We start from the raw sequence: 27,340 nt of genomic DNA, 5'->3' as shown, positions 1-27,340 counted from the left end.
ATGTATACAACAACAGATACTTTATAAGATATCTTAGGTATTTCGTACGACCTTTTAGGCTTGATAAAGTCGTAAAAACATGATAACAGTTATGTACTTTCATGACCTAGTTGAAAAGGACAAACAATTTGATAGTCCATAAGGTACACTGCAGTCCTCGATAAAAACAAATTTAAATGATACAAACAATTCCATTTAGAGATTAATCAGTACTTTTGCTTACCCTTCCACTTATATATCCATACATTTATGGTAAAAATTAAACCCAAAACATGAAATGTCCAAACTTTGTCCACAACTTATTTAAATAACTCCAAGTTACTTGTTATAACCTGATTTACTTATTTTTGAATGCCATGACTTACTTTTCATTATTTCGGCAAAATAAATCTTTAAGTAAAGGTATTTTGCGTAACCACGTCTTAGCTATATAATGAAGATGATCCATTTTAAAATAAAAGAAAATGGTTCTCAGCAGCATCGGAAAAGAGAGTGGCATACAACATTATAATAGAAAAATAACTAATCTTAGTAAATATATTCGAATTTGAACTAAACAGTTACACCATAGCTTGTAAAGCGTATTTTCTTTTTTACTTTTGTAAATAAATATTTAAAACTGACAAATTTTGGGGAGAATAAATAATGACGTAAATAGAAGATTCCAATAAGTGTGATGCTTTAAAGTACAGTCACGATTCAGGTTCAAAACGTGAGCGTTTGATGTCAACAACGCATATTTTTGCTTACCTACAAAATCAAAAATGCGGGTTTTGGAGATAAGCATGATAAGACTAATGATATATAAGGAACTCTTAGCTGATTTCTTCTCAATACATCCATCAACATGCTTCAACACTTATTAATTGTGTGCCTTTTTAGTAAGTACTTTTGTCTTTTAGTTGCATTTTTTCAAGATTTTTTAAATCCGTCTAGGCTTCTGATTTCAATCATAATGACGTCGAAATAGATACGAAAATAACGGCATTGGTGTTGCTTTTCGTTAGAAGCAAAATGTGGCTTTTTTTCTTAAACACATCGTATCATAAGATTATTATTTTATTTTCGAGAGTCATTCAGTGATTTAAGGTTTAGGACTATATCACCAAAACACAGAAATATTTTATAAACGAATAACATCGTTACCAATATTTTACTTAACCATTACATGTTATGCCGTAATGTCCCGTACCGAAAATATTCTGAAAAAGTTGTCCCCCTTTGAAAATTAATGCCATTTGTAAAGAAATAAAAATAATGAATTGCTGAAAACTGTGTTCCACTTAATTATGTGAAATTTCAACACTCGCATGCGATTGCAAATGAATCAAAACTAACCTGTGTAACAGTTCTTTAAAAATGGTGAGTTTTTGAAGGCGTTTGACTGCCCGGAAGTGGATCCCATTTAGGCAGTCTTTTTTTTCGGAATTCAATGTTTATATTAGTATACTGACACTTGTTTTGTTGTTTATGTAATGATAGCGTGTGTATTACTTATATTACTCTACAAAACAAGTGTCAGTATACTGATATAAGCATTGAATTCCGAAAAAAAGAACTGTTTAAACAGGCCCCACTTCCAGACAGTCAAGCGCTTTTAAAAACTCACCATTTTCAAGGAACTGTTACACATGTTTGTTTTGTTGCATTTGTAATAGCGTGCGAGTGTTGAAATTTCACATACCTAGGTGGAATACAGTTTTCAGCGATTGTTTCTTTTTATTTCTTTACAAATGGCATTCATTTTCAAAGGGGGACAACTTTTTTCAGAATATTTTCAGTACGGGACAGTACGGCAGAACATGTAATGGTCAGGTAAAATATTGGTAACGATGTTGTTCGTTTATAAAATATTTCTGAGTTTTGGTGATATACTCCTAAACCTTAAGATATATATGAGTTTGGTTTGAGATACGTCTTAGGTTACAGGCATATAGAGTTTACGGCATATAATAGGTATTTATCAATTAATAAGAATGAAAAGTTGTCGGTTGGAAAGGTTTCCAATTTGGACGATTTCAGTGCATATGTCATTTACTTTCGGGCACATCGCATTGCCACGTAAACTTATATATAACATTTTATCTATCTTGAAGTGATTAAATCCTAAAGAAAAGGAAATATAGTGGACAATAATAATCTTAGTTAAGGTAATATGCGACACCTACCGATTTTCAACGGACTGTAATGAAATTTTCACAAATAAAAGATGAAGATGTTTCCGATAGAATTTTATTTTTTCAGTTCTGTGTTATTCTCCATTTTGCCACTGTAAACCTTCAAACATGACCACTAACGTCAATTTTTTTTGCATAGCGCAAAATGAGGTGCTTGACAGGTTTCTTAAGTAGCGTTTATATATACAACAAAAATGTGGCAAAAATTCTTTATACCCAAGTTTGTGTTAATGATATGTAATTTGTCAAGCTTAATTCGACGTCATATTGGAGGCAAATGATTTATGAACGCAAAACACGTAAAACTGACGTTGAGTTCCACCCAAACTTTTGCATAAAGGAGCCTATTTTTAAGAAACTGTCAGATAGATTTTGGATAAATTTGAACTGGCGTACAAAATTTCAATAGCTATCCATTCCTTAAAAAATTCGGGGTCACTGTTTTCGATTTTGCTCTATTTACCGTGGCGGCTTCCCCTACCCCTACTTTAAATGAAGACGTTTTTGTTTTTATTTCTTAAATTGCCATTAATTTAACTTCTGTTCCTGTTTCTTTTGGTGGATATAATGTTTTAAAATGCCAATAATAATAAAACGAAGATGTTGTTTCATGAAATTTTTTAAATAAACGAATGATTTAGAGAAAATGCTATCCTATTAATGACACAGAAATACAAACAGTTTTTTATTGACAACAGGAAATGCACTTTCTTTTTTTTATTTGTAGCTACAGATTCAATTCTTGAACAAACTTTATTTTAATTAAGGACTTTAAGAATATTTGTCGAAATGCTAAAACATAAGCAGAAAAACATAGGGAGAAAAGTAAATATAATATTACAAACAAGCACAATTTGATACACAAAGCAAATGTTATAGTTCTAAATTTAACGTTTATATAGTCAATCTTTAAGATATTTTATTACCTGATATTTTGATGTTCATATAAGACTTCGTCATGGAACTGATAATTACCGGGTATGAATCATGCTGGTACTGGATATTCCCTTGTCAGTGTATTTCTCTCTTCCTTTTGTATTCCGTCGAACGTATAATTGAGAAACAAAATGAACCGTTATAGAAATTAATACTGCACGTGACTTGTGTGCACAAGCCGGAAGCTGGAGATGAAACAGGCAAAAGTTCAAAATTCTTCGCTGGAAGTGCAGTTGGCCTGTTCGTGTGACGTAGATGCAATGGATATACAAAAACACGCATAAGATATATGTTCTCAATAAAAATTTCGATGAATGAGTATTGTGAAATTTTAATATAGGTCCTATTGAAATAATAGATAATCGTGGCTAAAGGTGCAATTTTGAAATAGAACGACTTATTCTTAAGTTTATTCTAACACACATGATTTTTAGGTTCCTTTTATATTTTATTTCCTTATGTCATTCATACTAATACTTTATTTTAATATTTGTCAATATCTGTCACTTAAAACTGTCAAAACCATAAAAGTTAAAACTGAATAAAAATTGTTGACTTCTAAATTGTTACAGACTTCACACCGATAAAAGTGTGTCTGAAGACAAAGGTTCAAACCATACAAATACTACAGTTTTAAATTTCTCAGCTTAAAGATGTTGGAAGCATGTGAACAGCAGATAGCTTCATTAAGTAAATGTGGTCAGAAACTTAAATGGAGACTTTGTAAAACATGTCTGCAGTATAAAATTAACAAATAAAGCCATGCTCACGTTTTGTGAGTAATTTATTTAATTGACTGCATAATTTCAAGCAGGTGTTTATTATTTTTGTCGGGATATATAGCGCATGTACTAATCTAGGACGCAAAATGACATCAGTGCAGTTTGTAGCATGTTTTAAAAAAATTGTCGGGATATATAAACAAAAAAGTGTTTTGTTAAAGTAATCAGTATAAATCAAAAGTTTAAAATCGTTTTGTTATCATTGTCTTCAATCAAAAGATAACACGTATGCATGTTCAAACTTGCTGCAGACTGTTCTGTTGACTCTTCCGCTAGTAGTCAAGGGTCAGTGTATCTGCATGTCAAGTACTACGAGTGTAACTATGCAGTGTGAACACCTTACATAAAATTCTGTGACAAATCCCGGACTCTTCAAAATACTAGAGATCGAACTTCCAACCATTTCTGTTCTATATTTTTGTAGTTTGGTATTCACGAACTGGAATTCCATTGAATTTTATATACATGCATTGAGCAAATTGACACAGCAAATAAGCAAAAATAGGCAAAACTGGTATTAAGTATTTCGAAAAACAACGTAAACTCCTTTACTCATTTCAAAAGGAACTTTAATTACAATTTGCAGACACTGTGGCAAAATTGCTGGCTATAATAAGGCCAGTTTACATTTTTTGTCATGTTTAGAACATTTTCTCGCACAGATTCATCTGTTTAAAAAGTGCCATAGAATAACATTTTCATTTTATCATTGTTGGGATAATATTTCATTATATTCACCTGTAGAAACAGGAACTGAATTAGAACTAATGGAAATTTACGTAGTAAGAACAAAAACGTTATTTTTTACTGGGGATAGAGGAAGCGCCACGGTAAATAGAGCGAAATCTAAAAGGGTGTCTCCCATTTTTCTTTAAAGAATTCAATAGCGATTAAAATTTTGTACGCTAGTTCAAATTATCCAAATATCTGTCTAGCAGTTTCTTAAATATAGGTGTTTTCACGCAAAAGTTTTGGTGAAACTCAAACTTGATTTTTATCTGTTTTGCGCTCATAAACCGTGAAGTCGAAATAAACCTGACAAGTTATATATCATTAGAGTGATAACGTTAACACAAACTTGAAAATAAAGATTTTTTGCCGTGTTTTTGCTGTAATTTAAAAAAGCTACTTAAAAACCTTTCAAGTACCTCATTTTGCGCTTTGCTGAAAAAAAAAATACGTTAGTGGTCATGTTTGAAAATTTACAGGAGCAAAAATTCAGAATAACAGAGAACAGAAAAAAATTCTAGTCTATCGGAAATATAGTCATGTTTTAATTGTGAAAATTTCGTAACAGTCCGTTGACGCATATTACCTTGAGTGAGAAAGGTGCACCTATAATACCAAGATAAACAGTTTCATTCTCTAACTTCAAAATATCTTACATTGTGCTACTCTCTGAATCTCTGAAGCGAACCATACCCAGAAATCTAAGCCAATTTGCTGGCTTAATCTTTCTTTCAATGAGATTTTTTATAAGTTATTTTTATGTCTTCTTGCTTCCCTAAACGTTTGAATATCTCTGAATGTACTAATTTGGAAATGTTTTTCCATCTAAGTACACGTGTACTGATGACATCGGATAAACTGGTACAAGTCTGAAGACATGTGTGTCAATCTAATTCCGTGTTTAATGTCATTACTTTGTCAGATTAAATATAAACAAGAGCACCGCCTTGCGGGTGCTGACGCTCATCTGATTTTTTTTGTATAATAGAAATATTGTCCTACCCATGATTTTCTAAGTCTAAAAAGGGCCATCATTCTTGCAAAAAGCAGGATAGAGTTATGTTTCTTGATGTACAGTGTCACTTATGATGCTGAAAAACTGTTGCAAGTTTAAAGCATAGCTTTGATAGTTTATGAGAAAAGTTGACTTAAACATAATACTCAACCAAGAAATGATTTTCAAGTCCAAAAGGGGCAATAATATTGCAAAATCAGGTGGATTACGCTGCTTGCTGTACAGGGTCAGCTTATGATGGTGAACAAGTGTTGCAAGTTTCAAAGCAATAGCTTTGATAGTTTTAAGAGAAAAAGTTGACTAAACATAAAACTTAACAAGAATCTGATATTTTCTAGTCCAAAAGGGCCATAATCTTGCAAAAAGCAGGATGGACTTAAGTTTCTTGCTGTACAGGGTCAACTATGATGGTGAACAAGTGTTGCAAGTTTTAAGCAATAGTTTTGATAGTTTAGGATAAAAGCTGACTTAACATAAAACTTAACCAAGAAAACTGATTTTCTAAGTCCAAAAGGGGCAATAAATCTTGCAAAAAGCAAGATGGAGTTATGTTTCTTGCTGTACAGGGTCAGCTTTGATGGTGAAAGTATTCAAGTTTCAAAGCAATAGCTTGACAGTTTGGAGAAAAGTTGACCTAACATAAAACTTAACCAAATCTGATATTTTCTAAGTACAAAAGGGGCATAAATCTTGCAAAAGCAAGTGGAGTTTGTTTCTTGCTATACAGGTCAGCTTATGATGTGAACAAGTATTCAAGTTTCAAGCAATAGCTTTGATAGTTAGGAGAAAAGCTGACTAAACATAAACTTAACCAGGCAACGCGACGCCGACGCCGACGCGACGCCGACGCGACAACGCTCAAGTGATGACAATAATCGTCATTTTTTTTCAAAAATCAATGGCTAAAAATATATTATAGATTACATGTTTAAATAAAAAATATTTCTTTTTTTAATTCATTTAATACTAATTTTCACTACTAGAATTATTTACTGCATTGAAACATAACATAATATAATGTTGATTAACATTTAGAATTACATGTTCATAGTTAAACTTGAATACTAGTATATTGTACATGTAAATACAACACATGGACAATGAAAGAAATATTCACATTAAAACATTCATCAAATTTTGCTGTTTACTTTCTTTCCGAGTTCCCTCTTTTTTACAAATACTTCACTTAAAATGGGCAAATATGAAAACATATTATTCGGCTGCAGTTATTGTAATTATTGCATATCTGTACATGATAAACCCCAATCAAGCATCGTCAAATAACGCGTTGACATATTTCTGTATATTATGGTAACTAACTGGATTAGTATCTAATTGTCTGACATGCCCCGCGGCTAGGGACAATTATTACGGCTCTTGTCTAAACACTTTTAAGTTAAAATCTAAATTATGGATAAGTATATATATTTGTTTATTATTGTCTCATCCATTTACATACATTACTCTCGTTAAAATGGTATAAAGGGAAACAATCAAATTTAACAACTTGGTTTAATAATCAAGGGACAATACTCTTCAAAACACTGTCTCATTTCTGGACATGACAACTGAAAACACAAAATATGTTTGGTTAGTGTCATGTTGCAATTGCTAACAATTATACATAATGATACTTTGTAGAGTGAAATGTTCTTCGAATGTTTTCAACTGTACGTCACATTGCTTAAATATTGATTGCTGATATCAAAAGGAAACTATTCTTGATATGCTGATTTACTCACCATTTCAGGCTTGATCAAAGCTGACAGCTTTGTAAATGACCTTCGCAGAAATATCAAAATATATCGCAATGTATATTTTGACTACAATATCAGAGATTTCTCGGACGAAGCAGTTAAACGTCTAAGAAGGAAATCATTAACACCGGTTCAAATAAAAATAACTGATGCATTGCTAATTGACGAGAGTTGTTCCCAAAGTGAGAGAGAGAAAAGAGCATCTGCGGAGCCTGTGAGAATGAAAATATCTGATGCACTGCTTATTGACAAAAACAGTTTCGATAATGGCAGACAGAAACGAAAATCTGCGGGGCCAGTGAGAATGAAAATATCTGATGCATTGCTTATTGACGAAACCAGTTTCGACAATGGCAGAGAGAAGCGAAAATCTGCGGGGCCAGTGAGAATGAAAATATCTGATGCATTGCTTATTGACGAAACCAGTTTCGACAATGGCAGAGAGAAGCGAAAATCTGCGGGGCCAGTGAGAATGAAAATATCTGATGCATTGCTTATTGACGAAACCAGTTTCGACAGTGGCAGAGAGAAGCGAAAATCTGCGGGGCCAGTAGTGAGATGAAAATATTGATGCATGCTTATTGACGAACCAGTTTCGACAATGGAGAGAGAAGCGAAAATCTGCGGGGCCAGTGAGAATGAAAATATCTGATGCATTGCTTATTGACGAAAACAGTTTCGACAATGGCAGAGAGAAGCGAAAATCTGCGGGGCCAGTGAGAATGAAAATATCTGATGCATTGCTTATTGACGAAAACAGTTTCGACAATGGCAGAGAAAAGCGAAATTCTGCGGGGCCAGTGAGAATGAAAATATCTGATGCATTGCTTATTGACGAAACCAGTTTCGACAGTGGCAGAGAGAAGCGAAATTCTGCGGGGCCAGTGAGAATGAAAATATCTGATGCATTGCTTATTGACGAAACCAGTTTCGACAATGGCAAAGAGAAGCGAAAATCTGCGGGGCCAGTGAGAATGAAAATATCTGATGCCTTGCGTATTGACGAAACCAGTTTCGACAATGGCAGAGAAAAACGGAATTCTGCGGGGCCAGTGAGAATGAAAATGTCACAATATGGCAATGACACAACAAACTATATGGAAAAGGAAAATGGTACAAATTTTGTGTCTTCTTACATGTGTAACAGCAAGTATAAAGTATTCAAACATGAATGGTTTGAAGTTTCAAAATCATTATATCCCAGTGTCCCTACAGAAAATTCTGCCTATTATACAAATTGGAAAAGAATAGTCCAGCTGTTTACAAAAGACCATATATCAAGACAGTGGTTCGGAGAAACATTTCCAGAAATGAAAACAAGACCTGCATTAAAAACTATCGGTTCAACGGACATATTTCAAAAACTGTTTTGGCCATTTATCCTGAAAGTAGGGTTCATGAATCAAAGACTTGGACTGTTTGGATTAACCGAAGAAACTGTTCCTGTTCAAATACAGAAAACAATCTTCTATAATGCCGTTGAGAAATTGCAGACCATCAAAATTCCTGTCGCAGAAGGTAAAGTCATCTACAGTTTTGATAACAATGTGGATCTTATTGATGGTATGAACCGGTCTGGCCTACTCGAAAACAGTAAAGATTTCATTGACGCAGGTCATCATTTATTCAATCAAGACGAACAAAAAGAAATAACAAAAAAAGTTGACGAAGCCATGAAGCTCATACAGGAAACAAACCCAGAACTATATATCACTATTAATCAATTGGTTGCTTGCTTCGCAATTTACAAGTCGGAAAATAGAGCTCATATCGGAGGTACTGTGAGTTCTGCTCTCGGTATTATTTGGCTAGATCCGAGCGCTTTGAGCAATTGGTCCATTCCATTCTACGCCGAACAAATTGTCCACGAGTTTATACACACCTCACTGTTTTATGCAGAACTAGTACACGGTACATTCACAGATCATAGAGACCTGTCTAAAGCTAAAGTGGTGTCATCTATCAGACGACAACTTCGTGATTATGACAAGAGTTTCTATGCAGCTTACGTCTCAGCAGGTAATGAATCTACAGCATTTTATGTTATAACCTATCTTATTAAAATCATAAGACATGAAGCAAGAAAAGCAATAAAAAAAGACATCAAAGAAGTTTGATACATGCATTTGTTGTTCATAAATTGAGTTCTTTTTGTAACCAGTTTATTTTTGTAATCTAATAGTTCACTAGCAATCGTAAGTAAATAATACATATGCCGCCAGACGGTGCTTTTACTTAACGAAATTAAACGAAATTAACTATTGTAAAATAATGAAACTGTGTGCACTAATTTGCTTTAAGAATTTCAAAATACATTTTGCGAGTAAGAATAATAATGAAATTATATACGACAGTATCATCAAAGCCAAAACGTAAAGTTTGGATAAAGATAAAATATAGTAAAGCAATATCAATGGTTGTTTAAGATTAGATAGAAACAGTGTAAGCAAACAAAACGATGAACATAGTGAAAGAATTGAAGGTATATATTCTGCATGATTTTAAATGTGTCGTTAAAATAAATTTTAGGTCTTGTGGCATTCCATTCCAAGGCGGGTTATTTCAACAGGGCAGAGGCGTTAGCGACACCGCTTATATCTTCAGTTGAATTGGTGAAAGTAAACAAACAAACAGGGATACTCACAGACTCTGGAGAGGCGATGCTACAGACTTTAGTTGACTTTCTTACTGTCACGCGTTTATAGGTCGAACTATTTTGACTTTACTGTAAATATAAATGAATAAAAGATGTGCAGCAATAAAACTTGCATTTCACTTCATTATATAGCAATCATATCTCTGAAAAACATGTAACATAAACTGCACAAGCTTACATACTGGTAATGTCAAATGCATAGCGAAACTAAACAATCTTATCACCATTGTGTTGATATTAATGGAAATTAAATTTAGCTTTGTATCCGTATTTTAAGTGTATCATTTACATATCGTCACCGGCACGTTGACAACTAAAATAATTGTAAGGTGGAATTGCGTCTTCCTACCATTGCAAATCTTCAGATTTCTAATCTTACATGTGAAATACAGTGAAACGATCCAATAATATAAATGAAAAATTAGGTTGTCAATACAACAGTTATACAGGGTCAAAATTTGATCAAACCAGTGATACAGGTAAAATTCAAAGTCTTGTCGCCGATACAAAGAAGAGGATTTCAATAAGTCCGAATGCGTAAACTCTTTGAGTCAGCATCCATCCGAAATGTTTTAGCAGAAAAATCCAGACTCAAAGCTTTCTGTTTGTTTTTTCTTTGTGAAATCTATCAGGGGTTTGGGACCATATTTGGGCTGATGTAACATTACATAGTTAAACTGAATTTTAGATTAGCCTCGACTCTGCATGCAACAGAGTCAGAAGTGCCCAGTAACAGTAATAACACAGGAAATTATTTTGACAATAAATATAGTTTGGTCGAGTTGTTGGATCAAGACTTGACACATGTGCCTCTCTATCAAACGCAGAAATTATGAATGTTCATGCATGATAATTTAACAGAATATATGTGTGCCAAACTTGTCCTAAATCGAAGAAAATATGACAGTTCTAAACAAGCGCTCTATGGTCTTCATTGGCTACCCATCAAAGCCAGAATCACATTCAAGATGCTCACATACATGTATAATTGTTCAGTCGGAAATTCTTCGGAAAATCTTTCAAAACTTCTCATAAAACAAACTCAGACAAGGAACTTGCGTTCTTCAAATTCCTTTACTAAGGTGTTTTGCTGTTCCTTTCAACCAGCGCAAAACGTTCAGCGACAGAAGTTTTGGTACTGTTGGACCTAAACTCTGGAACAAATTGACCTTCGAAATAAGAAACTCAGACACATTAGATGTTTTCAAAAAGAAGGTGAAAACTCTATTTTAGAAATTACTTTGCACTCTTTTAGAGCCTGTGACTAAGATTTCGAATAGATTGCGGTAACATGAACTGGATGATTTTTACTGTGTAAATACATTCGAATATGAACAATTATACCATAAATACAATAATACAGTTGTTTGTAATAACTTATTGACATGTCACAATATTTCACTTTTACTTACTTACTAACAAAACAGTTATCTTACTGTATCTTAATATTCTAATATTTTATCAATCTTATCTGATGCCTGATCTTTAGTTTAACACTTACCAAATAATTAACAATAAATTCACAATGATATTTATGCTCATTTATTCCATACATCTTTAAAATGTCATAATTTTTAGACGTAACATTTTTATGTTTGTAAAACGCCATTGAATATGTTTTACGTAGAAATAGGCGTTTAATCAAATAAAACAGTTACAGTTTCAATATCATGGCAAAATCGTTTTCACAATTATTATCTCCCTTTAAAAGGTAACATTAACACATATTCATAATATTGATACCTGAAAAGTTACTAATAATTACCAATCTAAGACAAAACACTATTAAAATTGTTGTTCTTTGCGATCACAGATAGGTAACGATTATCTACAAAAGCATAACCCATTAAGGTAGAACACGACACTTTGCGAACTTTCGAGTAGCGTCTTGAAATTTTGCATGTGTAAACTTGACCATATTTTAAACAAGATGCAGGTTATTTTGTACTAATAGAGCCAACCTGTTTTTGTACACGAGACGTCAAAGTTGACCACCAAAGCCCGTTTTTGAAACTGACGTTGCCGCGTATCCTTGGCAACTGTAACGGGTACTGCAACGGCACCAGCAGAGGAGGTGCTCTTGAGTCTCACTCACCTTACTAAAATGTTTCCTGGTTTTATCTAAGAAAGACTGCTTCGTGTGTATCAGTGCTACACACCGAGCACGTTAAATGACTAGATTATGTTATCGCAAAAAGCCAGGCTAAGGTAGCCTGACAGGCCTGTATTTAACAAATGTCTCTTTGTCCTGTAAATGTTCTGTTTTTCTTGTCAGATCGCTCTGCGTCTGTACTGGTAAAGAATTTTCGTGCTGACTGCTTTTGCAAAGCGCGTTCGAACGAAGGGCGCTATATAAATAAGGTATAATGTAATATGTTTTTATCGCATTTGAAATTATAATGTATTATCACGAATTCTAATATGCTTTTTGCTGTTACAATACGCTAACACTAAAATGACGTCATGTCAAAGTGCGATGACGTCAATGTTTATGTTGCGACTAAGAAAGAGTGCTATTATATTTATCCACTGTTTTAGATTTAGGGCATATTAAAATTGAAAAATGTATATCAAAGTTGTATTTAACCTATTAAATTAATACACTCAAAATCGGTTATTCGTCACCAGAATAATTATTCCGTTGATGTATAACCTCTTTCGGTGTATTGATAACGTTAAAACAAAATGTTCTAAACATTATTTCTTGAATATGATTAAACTGTTCAGCAACACATACTTGTTTTAATATAAGAAACGTAATTCTATATCATATAATCAACCTCAAGTTTTAAACGACACTCGAAATATAATATCACAAATATACCAATTGATCGAACAGGTTAAATAAACTATTATTTGGAAAAGGAAGTAAATCGTCGTTGCCAATAAACAAGGTACACTTAACCGTTATTTCATGCATTACTAGTGAAAAACGGTTGTATTGTAAGTACCATTTTAATGATATTATTTTCGATAGCTAATGTACATTACTTAATATGTATCTGTTTACATGGCAAGTACTTTCTTCTGAAAACAATTATATTATACATGTACGTACAGTTTGTCATACATGAAACGTGACGTGATTTCTGACCCGGGAGTCACATTTTTACTTCGTTTTTATATGTTTTTATATAAAGTATTGGCATATTGCAGATATTACATATCTTACAAATGATGAATTATTTATGTTTCTTATTAGTTTTATTTTTAAAGATATATGACATTTGCAGATATAACTTCTTCTTTCGATTTGAAATATCGATGGTGTACCCGGCTGGTGTATAATTTATTATATTTATACATGCATTATTGATAACAGAACATGTGTCTAGAAAAGGTGGATACAAATTTGAAATTCTAGCCAATCTCTTTTCTTCCGCTTAGTAATATATCTTTAATGTAAGTAAAGAAATACAAACCTCCGTATTCTCTTTTTTAACATAAATAATACAAAGTAAATCAGATTAAAAGCAAGTGTTATCTTTATTAAGGATTAAAGGCGCATTAGGAAGAACGCAAAGGAATATCCGAGACACGGAGCCAGAGCCTAGGGATACGGTTTCGGTTTTCTCAAAATTAAGCAACCGGACCGCTTACAATAATCCGCAACATACACCTATAAACAGAACATTGTCTCTGATTAGCTATTTCCCGGTGAAAAAAAGAACTGTATTAGTGACAAAAAGATACGAGATAACAATATATTCATGACGAACATACTTTTACCTCTCAGATCTAAAAAATTAAAGAAATGACCTCCACTACATGTGACTTTAGGTGAGTCGCCGAATACATATAGTTCGTCATGAAAGCAGTATGATGTCGTCGTGTATGGCGTGTTAGTCTGCCAATATCTTGGGAAAATGTGACTTCTGATGGCATTTTTTGTTAATGCTCGGATATTAGTATAACAGTGTTCCTTAGGATCGAACATGAAATTTAAAAGGGGCTGTCGCCTTCTAGGGTTCCTCATTACAGTACAATGGGGTCAAAGGTCAAATAAGTGCATTTACAAATAAACTATGCCACTGTGCACTCGTTTTATTTTCATATACCATCTAAACTGGTTTAAATATTGTGTCTCAACGCTCTTTAGTATTTTGTAAATAAAACTAGTGATAATATATAAAATATATATAATATATATATAATATTATATAGAATAATATATATCTGGGAAAAGTGGCATACGATGGCAAAGTGTGTTTCACTTTACATGTTTGCTAATCTTAATATGTGGATGAACTAGAGAAATGTTTTTAGAACTGTCGTATCCCAGGGTTATTTCAGTGTGATTTCAAGGTCACAGACGTGTCAAGGTCAAATCTGAATTTTTAAAAATGACTTCTAAGTTATTAAAGGTAGCAAAATGGTGCGTATATTAATAATATACTAAATCCACACTTGCTTTTTCCCTCTATCGCCAAATTTTGACAGATTTAAATGAATGTTTTACACAATGTTAAATGATTATTTTGTTATAATATAACATAAAAAAGATCATAGCCTGATGTAAATTCATTTGTAAAGGTTACAATAAGGTAACCCTTAAATTAAAAGTCACATAATTAGTAAATTTCAAATCACAGTAGTACACTTTGATCCTATTAATTCAATGAATTTCAAATTATTATATTCTGAATGTTCAACTCTGTTTGGTTGTAATGGAACATCCTTCAATATTTTCAATATGAACATGTTAATTCTTTATCAGGTTTGTGATGTCATTAATGACACCACATTAATGACAAAATTGATTAATCCAGCAGATTGCAGTACTTGCCGCATACAGACTAGCACCAGGTTGCATTCATTCTGTGACATTTTTGGGGAGTAGGGTGGGGGTGGGGGTGTACCTTATTTGAACTGTCATGGCACAACGAATGTACGCACAATTGATATCGCCTATTTAATTGAACTTGTCATTAAACAATGTATCCAATTTTCATTCAAATCTGTCAAAATTTGGCAGAGGTAAAAACAAAAGTCGGATGCAGAGTTAAAAGAATTGTTGAGCAAATGATTATAAAATGACACTGCTAATGCATTTCTTGCATTTCAGGCGGCAATAAAATTTGAATTCAAGCTTTGAACTGACTATAAAAGGAATATTTACATATCGTACACCTTTTGAGAAATTCGTATGAAAGAGAAAATATGATAGGTTTGAGGAAGAAGACTACAGGGGAAAATGAATTACATATAAATGTATAAAATTCTCACATAAACAGTTAAAATCACTTTACTGTCATGTATACAACCAAGTATTTTAAGCTTAATAAGTGGAGCGCAGATCTAAGGATCGCGAGGTCATGAGTTCGATCCCTGGGAGAGGTGTATGTTCTCCATGACGATTTGATAATAGACATTGTCAGGAGTAATTTCGTCCTCCACTTCTGAATCATATGGAGAAGTTGTCAGTTATATGCGGGGAAAAGGCTTCTACTTGTAGCGACCCCAGAACACTGATTAGGTTAATTGACCGCCGTTAAATGACTGAAATACTGTTGAAAGTGACATATATAATATGGAATTCTTCTCCAGCCCCTAAAGAAATGATTTCAAATCTGGTGATGATTCATTATATGATATATATTTATGTTAATTTGTCCATGCGATGATGGTTAAATAGGACCATTCTAATAAACTATATTTGATTTGATTTGATTTGATTTTTGGAGAATAACTGAAATATTGGCCACAACATAGTGCATCTATACACTATTCCCTTGATTTGCTGTAATAAAGTTCATTTGTTACTATCAGTCAGGCATTTATCATCGTATTTTATGTATTTGCAATTAAGTAGCGCATTTCAAGAACTAGATTTTCTATCACCGAAGCTCTTAATGCGATATTTGCATCATCTTATTCTGAAAATTCAACACGCTATTTCTGTTTCGATGCTTTTTATCTTTTGCTTTGCTTCTACACTCACTTGCTGTTTAAAACAAAAGTAGAAAACGAATCAGATCGTAGCAATTTACAGATTTGACACTTGGTTTCAGACAGGAAGTCGTTGATAACATTGTGAAAACAACGCTTTGCCTAGTATCTTGACACTGAAACATTAGTCATTAAGATGTTTTACAAATAAAAATGTAAAAATAAAGGTATTAAAATATCAGAAGGTTGCTTTAGATGTTTTATATAATAGTAACATATTGAGGCTCATTCAATGAAATATTGAAGTTATACCCTCCGATATTTTCATGATCACTGACATATGATGGTTCAACTAATCAAAATGATGAAATATGGTGGTGCGATAGTTGCCAAGAGATATACAATGCTTAAAATAACTTCCTGCAGGATGAGGAAGAGCATGAAGAAGAGATTTGAATTTCAAAACAATTGATTTATAATAAACAATTAATGCCGATTGAATATGTCAGACTAAGACGTCTATTGCTTGTGAAGTGTTATGGGGTTTATTCATTTTTTTTATATAAGGGTAAGAAGTTATTTCTATATAAGAGTAGTTCATTCTAGCATTCCGCACTGAATTTAATTGACAATGTATTTATTTTTACACGTTTAAGGCTATACTAGCGTCAGCTCACATTTGTTTATTTTATAACATCAGTAGATTCCTGTGTGATACATTGCTAACTTTACTCTACTGGGTTTTATCACCAATATCAAATTCACTGACATTATCAAGCATTTCTGAAGTTCTGACATCTATAGAATCAACATAAACAAATAGTTACAAAATTGTAGATATTGAAAACACTTGAAGAGTGGTTATCAGTTCTTATAATAGCCATTGTTAATGTGCAAAGAAATATTTTCTCAGCTGGTTCAAAAATATGAAAAGTACCATTTTCATGCCAATGGAATGAAAAACAAAAACACACAACCACAAAAACGTAACATTTGCGGATATCTAATATTTATATTTACACTGATATGGCTTGATTTTTCTACATAGGTAGTAAAGCCCACACATTCATTAAATTGCTACAACACATGCGTAAACCGCTGGAATAGAGTTTTCATTGACAACGTAGACCATTTTAGATCATGCTTCAGAGAATTTGCACATTTCATACTATCACACATACAGACTTAATCAAACCGAGTTTGCTATTTTTACGTCCTTGAGTTCTATGCTTCCGAAGGAATCTTTAGATCTGTCAACAGTTAATACAGTCAAACTATGTTCGCTAGAGCTCGGCGGGGCAAGCAAAATGTGTAAGTACAAGCCAACGTGAAGAAGACATAATACAGACTTGACGCTGAGTTCGAGTCAAAAGTAGTAATTCGATAATTCGAATTCGAGCAAAAGAAGTTTGACTGTACTAGTCTTTATAAAATATGCGCCATAGAATTTTTTCTGCCTGTACTGTTCATACAGACTATCATACAGATAACTAGCTAGACTTTATGGAAATTGTTAGCCTGAAAACGGAAATTTTAGAAGCATGAGAAAGATAACTTCCATAAATGAACAAAAATATCAGAGCGTACGAAAAGTTAAGCTTATTTTATAGAAATAACTTTAGTCGTTTTGAATTTTGCCTGTCTCAAATGCAATAAATGTATTTGAAGTAATTCATTTTAATTCTCAGATTCATAATTATAACCGAAAAATTACAAGTTTGTATTAAAATGTAGCAAAAATGGCGAGAATCTGAAGTTTTTAACAAAAATGCACTTACTGACCTTTGACCTTGTGCTGTGACCTTACTATGACCCTTAGAAGGCGACAGCCCCCCTGAAAAGTTTCCAGTTTTTATAAAGTTAACAATGAATATGGCTGTCGGGCATTAACAAAAAATGCCATCAAAGGCAATTTCTAGGCCTCTTTTTTGGATATATAGGCAGACTATGTATTTTTCATGTAATTTACGCAACAAATTATGCGTATCATATCACTAAATTGATATGATACATTTTAATATTTAGAAACACTTTAAAATGATTTCACTGAAAAACTTCCTTACACGTGTATTTTTGGTATTTTTGGTTTCATCTCGGGCCTTTTATCTTTACTTCTCATTTATTTGTAAAATATTATAGACTTTGATTTGCCTAAGATAACTGATATGCAAAACACTAACTTGAAGATAAGAACAAAAGATTTTCCATTATCATGCAATAATTCTTTGTCACAAGGAAATCTAGAAATACGAGACATGCTCTAATTTGACTTAAATAAATAAAGTAAATGTCTCGGATCACAACAACTTTGCTTCATGCGCTTGTCTGATGGTATCAAACAGCTGAATTATGGTCTCATTTAAGACTCAAAACATGTATATTCTTGAATAGGAACGGGAAGTAATTCAAACTTTTAATTTTAATTTTTTCCTTTTAATTCAAAAATTTTGTTTTGAACACAAAAAAATGTATAATCTTCAACAAATGTCTGGGCACAGTGCTATATGAAATGATGACAGCTTTGACTCGCTATATTTCACGAAATAAAAGAGAAACAGAATGAACCTCGGTGTATTTACTTTGAGAGGTTTCTTCTACATTTAAGTTAGTTTTGTCCTGTTAGTTGTTTGGACAAATGACATGTTTCCGACGTTTTATAACTTACATATGATGAATTATGTGATGATTTGTTGATATATTCTAAAGATGTATGGCGTTTGCAGTTGAATTCTTTTTTTCATTTTCTATTTGAAATCTCCGTAGCGTACCTAGCCGGCGTATCATTTATTGTGATTATACATGGTTTTATGTTGTACATAATATAAGTTCAGATAAATTGGAATACAGAATTGAGTAAACTAAACTCTATTGTTCTTAGTATTGTATCTTTAAATTAAACCTGAAAAACAAGTAAAAAGCACCTTCTTACCCTGGTTGCTCTTTAGTAACATAAATAAACAAGTCTGTTCAGATTAAGATAAAGCAAGACTTTTAAAAAGAAAATGATTATCGTTGCATTAAGGACGCAAATAGTGTTTTGCAATGCCGAGGCTCGAAGGAGAACACTCGAAATACAATTCAAGATTTCTCCTGACTAAGCCACCACGCCGCTCTCAAATTTTCCCTAAATTAAAAACACAATATATAACCGTAACATACTCTTAATTGCTTGGTGAAACCATATTGGGTGTTAACCGTTTCTAGGCAGGAAATGCCTGTGTAACGGTAACAGTAGCTCTTGGGGTGACGGTTTTCCTAATATGCGTTGTAATGGAATATTGACCGACATAAAATGTCTATAATAAACACTCTGTTGTTGTTTTGTTTCGTTCTATTAGTTTAACATCGGATTGAAGGCGCAGTGCAACTGGTGTAGATTTTGTCGTTAATGATGGAAAGAACATAGTTCAACATATTCCCGCGGAGAAAAATGGAACGAATTGGAACTGTTGGAAGAGAAAATTATCGTAAGGAAGGATGTTTCTTGCGATCAGAATGCAACATCTATCAAAGAGGACTTAGTGCATCTATTGAAAACAAATCTACTTATTGTCTGCTGCAATCCTCTGAACAGCAAGAAGCAAGTGCTGCAGATCACTTCAGACAGACAAGAAAAATACATCAACGTGAGAGTGAAATTAGACCGCTTGAGGAGAGATTAGACCGTAGACAGGATAGAAATGCACGATTAGTTTGTAAGTTGCAAGAACAAAATGATCAGTTATATTATCAGCTACAACAAACTAAGACTAAATTGCACGAAAAAGAGTATGCCATGTCTGAAATTATCATGCAACTAAAAGTAAAACTAGAGTATCAAGGCAATGAGATTAAAGAAAAAGAACAGATGCGACAAATTTTGCACACATATTGTTATAAACAGACTGAACTTAAAAAACACATTGCTTTACAAGAGGCAAAGATAAAGTGTCGTGATAAAAAATTAGGGGAGCTGGAAATAACACTTGATAGTAAAATGGTCGAAATCAGTCAGTGTAAAGAACTTCTAAAAAACACCGTGGAGAAAAAAGATGCCCAGTTCTCTGAACAAAGCGGAACGCTTCACAACATGTTGACGAAATTGCAAGAAACAGAGGCGAAAATGGATAAAGCCGTGAGTTTGCTAAAGGAGAAGAATCAACATCTTCAAGCAGAGATTGAGCGCTGTAATGAGAAAGTAAAAACTCTAGAGAAAATGTTAGATAGTAAACGAAACGCGACAAATGACGGAAATGAACGGCAAGCTTACCGTGTGATGGAACAAAACGATGAACAAATACTAGATCTGAGACATCAGCTGAAACAGACACTAGATAGGAAAGAGTCCGAAATGAATAAAATCATTGCTTCGCTAAAGAAAAAGACGCAGGATCTTGAAAATGATGTAAAACATCGTGATTTGACGAATCAACATCTTCAAGCAGAGGTTGAGCGCTGTAATGAGAAAGTAAAAACTCTAGAGAAAATGTTAGATGGTAAGAGAACCTCAACAAATGACGGAGATGGACGGCAATCAAACACTGTGATGAGACAAAAAGATGGCCAAATTTCTGACCTGAGACATCAGCTGAAAAAGACACTAGATAGGAAAGAGTCCGAAATGAATGAAATCATTGCTTCACTAAAGAAAAAGACACAGGATCTTGAAAATGAGGTCGAACATCGTGATATGACGATAAAAGACCTAGGCTACAAAAAGAAGGAAACAATTGATAGGAATGAACTTTTGGAAAAGAAAGTTAAAGAAAAAGAGTGTCAGTTGTACAAAGAGAGAGATCAGCGGCAACATGCTTTTGACAAGATGCAAGAAAAGGAATCTGAAATGGAAGGAATCATCGCGTCGCTAAAGAAGAAAGTTAAGGTCCTGGGGGACGATATTGAACATCGCGATATGAAAATTAAACGTCTAGAGGAAGTATTAAACAGTGAAACGATTGGCGTTCCTGTGAGAAAAGGGGCAAACAGAGATGTTACGGAAATGGAAAGGAAAATTACCAAATTGACAGATGAACTGGATCAGACTTTGACCAAACTGCACGAAACAAAAACTGAGCTTGAAGAAAGAAAAACAAGGTAAACATACACAAATGAATGTTTTGTTTTACATCTTTGTACTGAAGTCCTAATAACATTTTTATTTTAAGAAAAAATGACAATTTTACAAAACTTTGACAAAAATGTTAAAAACTCTTAAACAATTGAACAGTGCTTATATAAAGTATAAGTATTGCCTTTTAAATAAAGTTTGTTAAGATATTATTATTCCTTTACTGAACGTCAGTAACTTCAAATGACGGTACGGTTTCGTCATAGTAACAGCTGAACACTGATGCATAATACAACTGAAACACGTCTGTAAGATTTATTTCATTAACTGTATATTTTAACGACATGTAAAGGTAATTTACTTACATACCATATATATCAAAGGCTGGCAGATAATAACCCGAACATTGCTGACCTTAGCGACAAGAATCGTCCAACAAAACTTTCTGAAAGATATGCTGAATTGTATGAGGATCAATGGACTGATGCATTCGACATTCTTGAAAAACAATTCAAAACAGAGGAAAATGCAGTCGCAGCACTTCTACAGATTTTGAAGGTTATCATTTAGCATATATAACGATTTTTAATGCAGCAACTTATGTGTACTCGAATCTTGTGTATAGACTTATAATTTGTTAGAGACGCGTTCCGTTTTAATCTATGGAAAACGAAATTTTGAAAATAAGAGATTAATTAAAAATATATCGGAAAAATTGTACAATACTACTTACACCCGAAATCTCATTTGGATTACTTACATTTTTGGAAAATGAAAAGATTTGACAAATCTTTAACGCATTGACATTTCTAAAGTGGTGTTTTAATTATTCCTATAGGATGCCATGATTTTCTGCAGAAACAAAGCCTATGAACAAATGGAGGATTTACAACGTTTGCTAGCATTATCAAACGATAAGGTATGCTTGTTAATATTTTATCATGTATCATGTTAAAGAAACGTGTTTTAATTGCTTTATCATGCATTTTCGCCAGGCAAGATAGCATTCTTAGCACGTTAGTATGGTGTAATGTGTACATGATGTACCGTAAAACCGAAGAATGCCGAAGTCGCATACGGAGAATACGTATACGTTATTTCCGGTTGTCCACTAGCTTAACAACACAAGTAAAACTTGAAAAAGCTAGAAAGTGACTCGCTCTGCTCTTGCTATGAGAGGACAGGGACAGACAGCCCAAAGTGATATGCCATTGAAAAGGGCCTATGAATAGTACTATCTCAATATTAGAAAAGTGTCCAATGCAAAATATGCCATCACTCATCATTAACTCCAAAACAATGCATCCATTCTCTCTAAAAATGAATATTAACATTTATCCAGTTCATGAAATATTTCCAGTGTCAAGATCCTAACAGTTTTTGTTTCAAATACGCAAGCTTCTAAGTGCTCAACTGGCTTATTTACCCAACGTTTCTGTGACTGTTAAGCTCATTTCTGCAATTATTGAGAAGCGACTGAAGCAATATTCTACTTGCTATAGATTGGTCCTTTGCGTGTCATTGAGCTCTTTTCGATCAGTAATGATGGTGGCTTGAAGGAAAGAGCGGGGACCCAGGATTTGGATATGTTCTGCGTTTTAGGTAGTTTTTCATAGAAATATCCTATCGTAATACTGTCACTTTAATTTACTGTCAAAGAACTTTACAAATCTACGCATCCTAGGATATCTTAATTATGTATCAGTTTATTAACAGGAAGATGAGGGTATATCGACTGATCAGGGTAACCTCTTAAAAGATTGCCGAAAGACAATGCCATCTGTGGCAATAAGAAATTTATATCTGGTAAGGATATAGACTTTATGAATTTAGATTCATTCAAATACATTTAATCTGATAAAATTTTAAATATAAGTATATAGTTTTATGCTTAAGAAAACAGTAAAATATAATTGTTTCGCCATGACCCTGTTTCACTGAAAATCAGTTGCATGAAGAAGTAGCATCTATATTATAATAATTACTATGTTACAAGATAACGACAAAACAATTTTGGCGTGCTCTTTGTTTCTTGTCTAAGTTTGCTTTCAGATATATATGTCACATATTAACCAGTCAACGGATAAGACAATAAGAGCAGCGCTACCAGTCAGTTCATTTACAACAGAATGTCTTGAAGTTTGCTGGTATATGGTGGTTTGTATTGATATTTTTCTATATTGTTAAGTACTGTTTGGGCGGTAGGGTATAAAGTGTCTACAAAGCAGCTCCAGCGAAGAAACCTATTCTGCTTAGACCTCGAATAAATCATACAAGTTTGTCTCGAAAGATAATACATTGTATTAAATCCTTTCGTGCTCCCGTCTATGTTCAGTTTGATGTCATTATGTTTCGTAATTACATGATACCTTACATAAATCACATAAATCACGTGTCCATATACTAAGTATAAGTCACACATTTAAAGAAACGTTATAATATACTGCTTTCATGGTTCGAGGATCATATTCAAAACGTTAAAGAATCTTTCTCGACATACCGTCGCCCGAGAACCGTTATATGCTATCTGTCATTTTGGCCAAAAATGAGTGTTTTATACCATTAGAAAGATCTCGGTGAGATCTAGATCACAGTGACCTGGTCCTCTTTTGGGGGCAATTCCAATTTTAGATATCAACAATGTAATGAATTTATTTATTTATTTACTTTAAAACAAACACATGCTGTAGCCTGTAGAAGATATATTTTAATTTCTTCCACAAGCAATGTGAATTCTAACCTTTGATAATTAAGGTTACTTCTATAAAAAAGCTTTCTTATAAAGGCCACTGTTTTTCTTCATTTTAACAACAATGCACAGTTACTTGTGTCACAGACTACCTGTCGTCAACAACAACAACAAAAAAAAACCAACAACAAATATTTTGTTCTCTAAGGGTGTTCTGTACAGACTGCTTTGACTATATATTATTCGTTTTCAGAAACTGTTGTAATTCCTATATACTGACAACTTAAACATGTTTGAAAACGTTTTTCATAAATAGTTATTTGTCCCACCACACAGTGGTGTGGGAGACATATTGATTTACTCCAGTCTGTGTGTGTGTGTGTGTCTGTGTGTGTGTGCGCGCGTCTGTTACAAAGCTTGTCCGCACTCAAAGTCTAACATTTCTCATTTGATCTTCACCAAACTTAAACAAAATGTGTTTAACCATAAGACCTCGGCCAAGTTCGATAACTTGTGGAATCGGTCAAGGCATCTTGGAGTTACGGCCATCGAATTAAAATGGGCCTTTTTACTCTTGTCCGCTCTCTCAAGTAAAATACTTCTCATCCGATCTTCACCAAACTTGAACAAAATGTGTTTGACCATGAGACATCAACCAAGTTTGATAACTAGCCAATCAGTTCAGGCATTTTGGAGTTACGGCCCTTGAATTACAGAAAAATCGTCCTTTTAAATCTTGTCTGCACTCTAAGTCAAACATTTCTCATCCGATATTCACCATGCTTGAATAAAATGTGTTTGACTTTAAGACCTTGGTCATATTCGATAACTAGCTAAATCGATTCCGGCATTATGGAGTTACGGCCCTTGAATTACCGGAAATCGGCCTTTTTGCTCTTGTCCGAACTCTAAGTCGAGCATTTCTCATCCGATCTTCACCAAATTTGAACAAAATATGTTTGACCATAAGACCTCGGACAAGTTCGATAATGAGCCAAATCGGTCTAGGCATTTGGAGTTCTGGCCCTTGAATTGTAGTGAGTATACAGTATATAAAGACCTGCTACTTAGATGATTAAGAAGTTGTGGGAGACATTCACTTTTCTCAAAAACAGCTCTAGTTTTATATTGTATTTCATTGATTAGTTTTATATTTTACAATTCCTTCTGAAACCTGCATTTCTCTACATTTCAATTCAATACTTACAGATCCAAGATCCACCTATTGTATTTGCTCCGGAGCCAGGAAAAGGTTCAAATTTAAATACAGACGACTTGTTAAAACCCTACGCAAGAAGCGGAACACACGTCGATTATGTAGTCTGGCCTGCTCTTCTTTTACACGAAGGTGGTCCAGTATTGGCGAAAGGTGTGGCCCAGGGGTATTGCAAGACATAAAAGTAGACTACGTTTAAAGTACTAGCAGTTAACTAAATATATAGAAATCAAACTGAATCAAACTGAAAGAATGGTTCAGGAAATATCAAAATATTAAATTGATTCAAGCGATCACGTGCATAGGTGTTTTGCACGAACAACAAAATGATAAAATGCAATTTTCTCAAATTACCACATAAAAGATGTTTGACTCATTCATTAAAATCATTACACTAACTCAATAGTAACATATGATTTATCAATAAAGCGTTTATACACAGTTTTTATGTTAATAGATTATTATTATATTGCTGTCCGGCAGAAAAATAAATTTCATAAACATAGATTTTACAAGCTAATTTGATGCTAATACTTATTCAGAAAGAGAAACATCACCTATCATTTTAACACTGGAACTTGGAACTAATTTATAAACTACACATAATTGCTAGTACAAAAAAGAAAGTACATTTGAAATTTAGAAATCGCCTTTCTGTTACAATTAAATCTTTATTATACAAAAAATACTAAACGAGTTTATTAACTTCTAAGGAATGCATTCATCTATGATAATTGTGTTGAAGTTATTGTACATTATTTTAAAATTGGTAGATTATCAGTAATTTTGGTCACAAGACCTTCTTTTCTAGATAATTTCTTGTGTCCTAATTGTTTTCGAGTGTAACTCTGTCTCTTTCTCCTTGAACATAGAACGCTTGATAGGCATCCAAACAAATGTTTACATTTAAAGTAAAGTAAGATTCAATTTTGCTTCTATGTACTTTAGTTCTCTTTTTTCTTGTAATCAGATGTTTAGTGAGTTCATTTTGATAGCAAAATTAAGCGTTTTAGAGCTCTGTTCTCGGTTCATAACACTATGAAATGGAAAGTAAAATGTTTCTGCCAAGTAACGCTGCTATCCATTTTAATATAACTCTAAGGTGCAAAACCAAGACGGTCGTCGCGGCTGGAGATCAAAGGTTAAAATGGTCTTTATTTGGCCACACCCATCAAGGGATCTTAATATTTCCCGGCACGTGAGTCTTATATCAAACACGAATAAAAATTGGGACTATCTCCAGTTGTAGCCATACCCTCATTCACTTTCAATGTTTCAGTATACGACTGGATTATATAAGTATCCACCAATTTTAACACAGATATTTTTTGTGTTTATAAAAGAAAGAAAGAAGGAACCTTCTAAATTGATAACCGAATAATTTTGCTTTTTTATTTTCGGAGTTGGTAAACAATTTCATAAACCAGTAGAAAAGATGATAAGCTATTATACTCACTATCATTTTTGTCGTCGTTATTAGTGTTTTCATATCATTATATGTGACGCACCATGACATTTTGGGTCCAAATTCGGCGTTACGTCATTTGAGAAAACATCGATTAAAGTTACGTCACAAAAAAAAAAAAAATAGTGGACGTTACCACGTGTTCGCGGCAATTAATGCATTTCTTGTTTTCAATAATACTCTACCTGGCCACAAGAAAAAAATGAAGTGACATTTATAAACATTTCCGTGTTTTGCAATTCCGTTTCTTTAAAAAAAATTAAATGATTGATAATTTATCGCCCTTTGAATCGACACGCCATTTGTAAACATCGAAGGTCGCGGAGAAAATGAAACTACCAAAAACAATTATTTGATGATTTATTTCGATTGTATAAAGAATGACAGTTAGCGAATCTCAAGGTAAGTAAGTATTTAAGCGATATGTTGAAATTGTATAAAAGTAAGAGTGTTTATTAAATGTATAGCGTACAGATTTTCAAGTTGTACTTTGTATAAACGTTATACGCTTTTGAAATCACAGTTTGTTGTCTATAAGTCATTTTGGTATTATTGGCTTTTGAATTTTTTTGTTTCGACTTGAAAATGCTCTGCAGTACCATCCATACCATAGTGGAACTTACAGCTAAGCATATGTTTGTGATACAGGTACCCAAGTAGATATCATGCGTAACTACATAGTGATACAGGTGCCCAAATAGATATCATGCGTAACTACATAGTGATACAGGTGCCCAAATAGATATCATGCGTAACTACATAGTGATACAGGTACCCAAGTAGATATCATGCGTAACTACATAGTGATACAGGTACCAAAGTAGATATCATGCGTAACTACATAGTGATACAGGTACTCAAGTAGATATCATGCGTAACTACATAGTGATACAGGTGCCCAAATAGATATCATGCGTAACTACATAGTGATACAGGTGCCCAAATAGATATCATGCGTAACTACATAGATGTAGTTAAGAAA

General features: G+C 33.4%; 3 protein-coding genes across 4 annotated transcripts; all 3 read left to right on the top strand.

The window, feature by feature from the left end:
- The first annotated feature begins 769 nt into the window (after window positions 1–769).
- Window positions 770–7,958, top strand: LOC123541028 (uncharacterized). Its single transcript, XM_045326372.2, has 2 exons — window positions 770–881; window positions 7,390–7,958. Exons 1-2 carry the CDS (start codon window positions 848–850, stop codon window positions 7,956–7,958), a joined length of 603 nt encoding a protein of 200 aa, XP_045182307.2. The 5' UTR covers window positions 770–847.
- A 22-nt stretch (window positions 7,959–7,980) lies between these two features.
- Window positions 7,981–10,160, top strand: LOC128549660 (uncharacterized). Its single transcript, XM_053526844.1, has 2 exons — window positions 7,981–9,415; window positions 9,926–10,160. Exons 1-2 carry the CDS (start codon window positions 8,035–8,037, stop codon window positions 10,099–10,101), a joined length of 1,557 nt encoding a protein of 518 aa, XP_053382819.1. The 5' UTR covers window positions 7,981–8,034; the 3' UTR covers window positions 10,102–10,160.
- Window positions 10,161–12,941: 2,781 nt separating this feature from the next.
- Window positions 12,942–25,909, top strand: LOC123556694 (putative leucine-rich repeat-containing protein DDB_G0290503). Of its 2 annotated transcripts, XM_053526842.1 has the most exons (7): window positions 12,942–12,995; window positions 19,280–21,014; window positions 21,372–21,546; window positions 21,827–21,907; window positions 22,705–22,794; window positions 23,041–23,145; window positions 24,887–25,909. In XM_053526842.1, the coding sequence occupies exons 2-7, from the start codon at window positions 19,372–19,374 to the stop codon at window positions 25,073–25,075; spliced, it is 2,283 nt and encodes a 760-aa protein (XP_053382817.1). In that variant the 5' UTR covers window positions 12,942–12,995; window positions 19,280–19,371; the 3' UTR covers window positions 25,076–25,909. The 2 variants fall into 2 exon arrangements, with proteins under 2 accessions (XP_053382817.1, XP_053382818.1); XM_053526843.1 differs by lacking the exon at window positions 22,705–22,794.
- Window positions 25,910–27,340: the final 1,431 nt, after the last annotated feature.

Source organism: Mercenaria mercenaria, chromosome 16, assembly GCF_021730395.1.
Source record: "Mercenaria mercenaria strain notata chromosome 16, MADL_Memer_1, whole genome shotgun sequence".
Classification (NCBI taxonomy): domain Eukaryota; kingdom Metazoa; phylum Mollusca; class Bivalvia; order Venerida; family Veneridae; genus Mercenaria; species Mercenaria mercenaria.
The sequence above is the reverse complement of the archived record's forward strand: the minus strand, read 5'-3'. Positions and strand labels throughout refer to the sequence as shown.

What these genes read in the sequence shown, in the direction of transcription:
- LOC123541028 (XM_045326372.2), top strand. Translation starts at nt 848, where the DNA reads ATGCTTCAACACTTATTAATTGTGTGCCTTTTTA. An exon ending in ATTAATTGTGTGCCTTTTTA is followed by an intron (nt 882 to 7,389) that starts GTAAGTACTTTT and finishes TCACCATTTCAG; the next exon opens with GCTTGATCAAAGCTGACAGC.
- LOC128549660 (XM_053526844.1), top strand. Translation starts at nt 8,035, where the DNA reads ATGAAAATATCTGATGCATTGCTTATTGACGAAAACAGTTTCGACAAT. An exon ending in TGCAGCTTACGTCTCAGCAG is followed by an intron (nt 9,416 to 9,925) that starts GTAATGAATCTA and finishes AATAAATTTTAG; the next exon opens with GTCTTGTGGCATTCCATTCC.
- LOC123556694 (XM_053526842.1), top strand. Translation starts at nt 19,372, where the DNA reads ATGGAACGAATTGGAACTGTTGGAAGAGAAAATTATCGTAAGGAAGGA. An exon ending in TAGCATTATCAAACGATAAG is followed by an intron (nt 21,908 to 22,704) that starts GTATGCTTGTTA and finishes GTTTATTAACAG; the next exon opens with GAAGATGAGGGTATATCGAC. An exon ending in CAATAAGAAATTTATATCTG is followed by an intron (nt 22,795 to 23,040) that starts GTAAGGATATAG and finishes GTTTGCTTTCAG; the next exon opens with ATATATATGTCACATATTAA.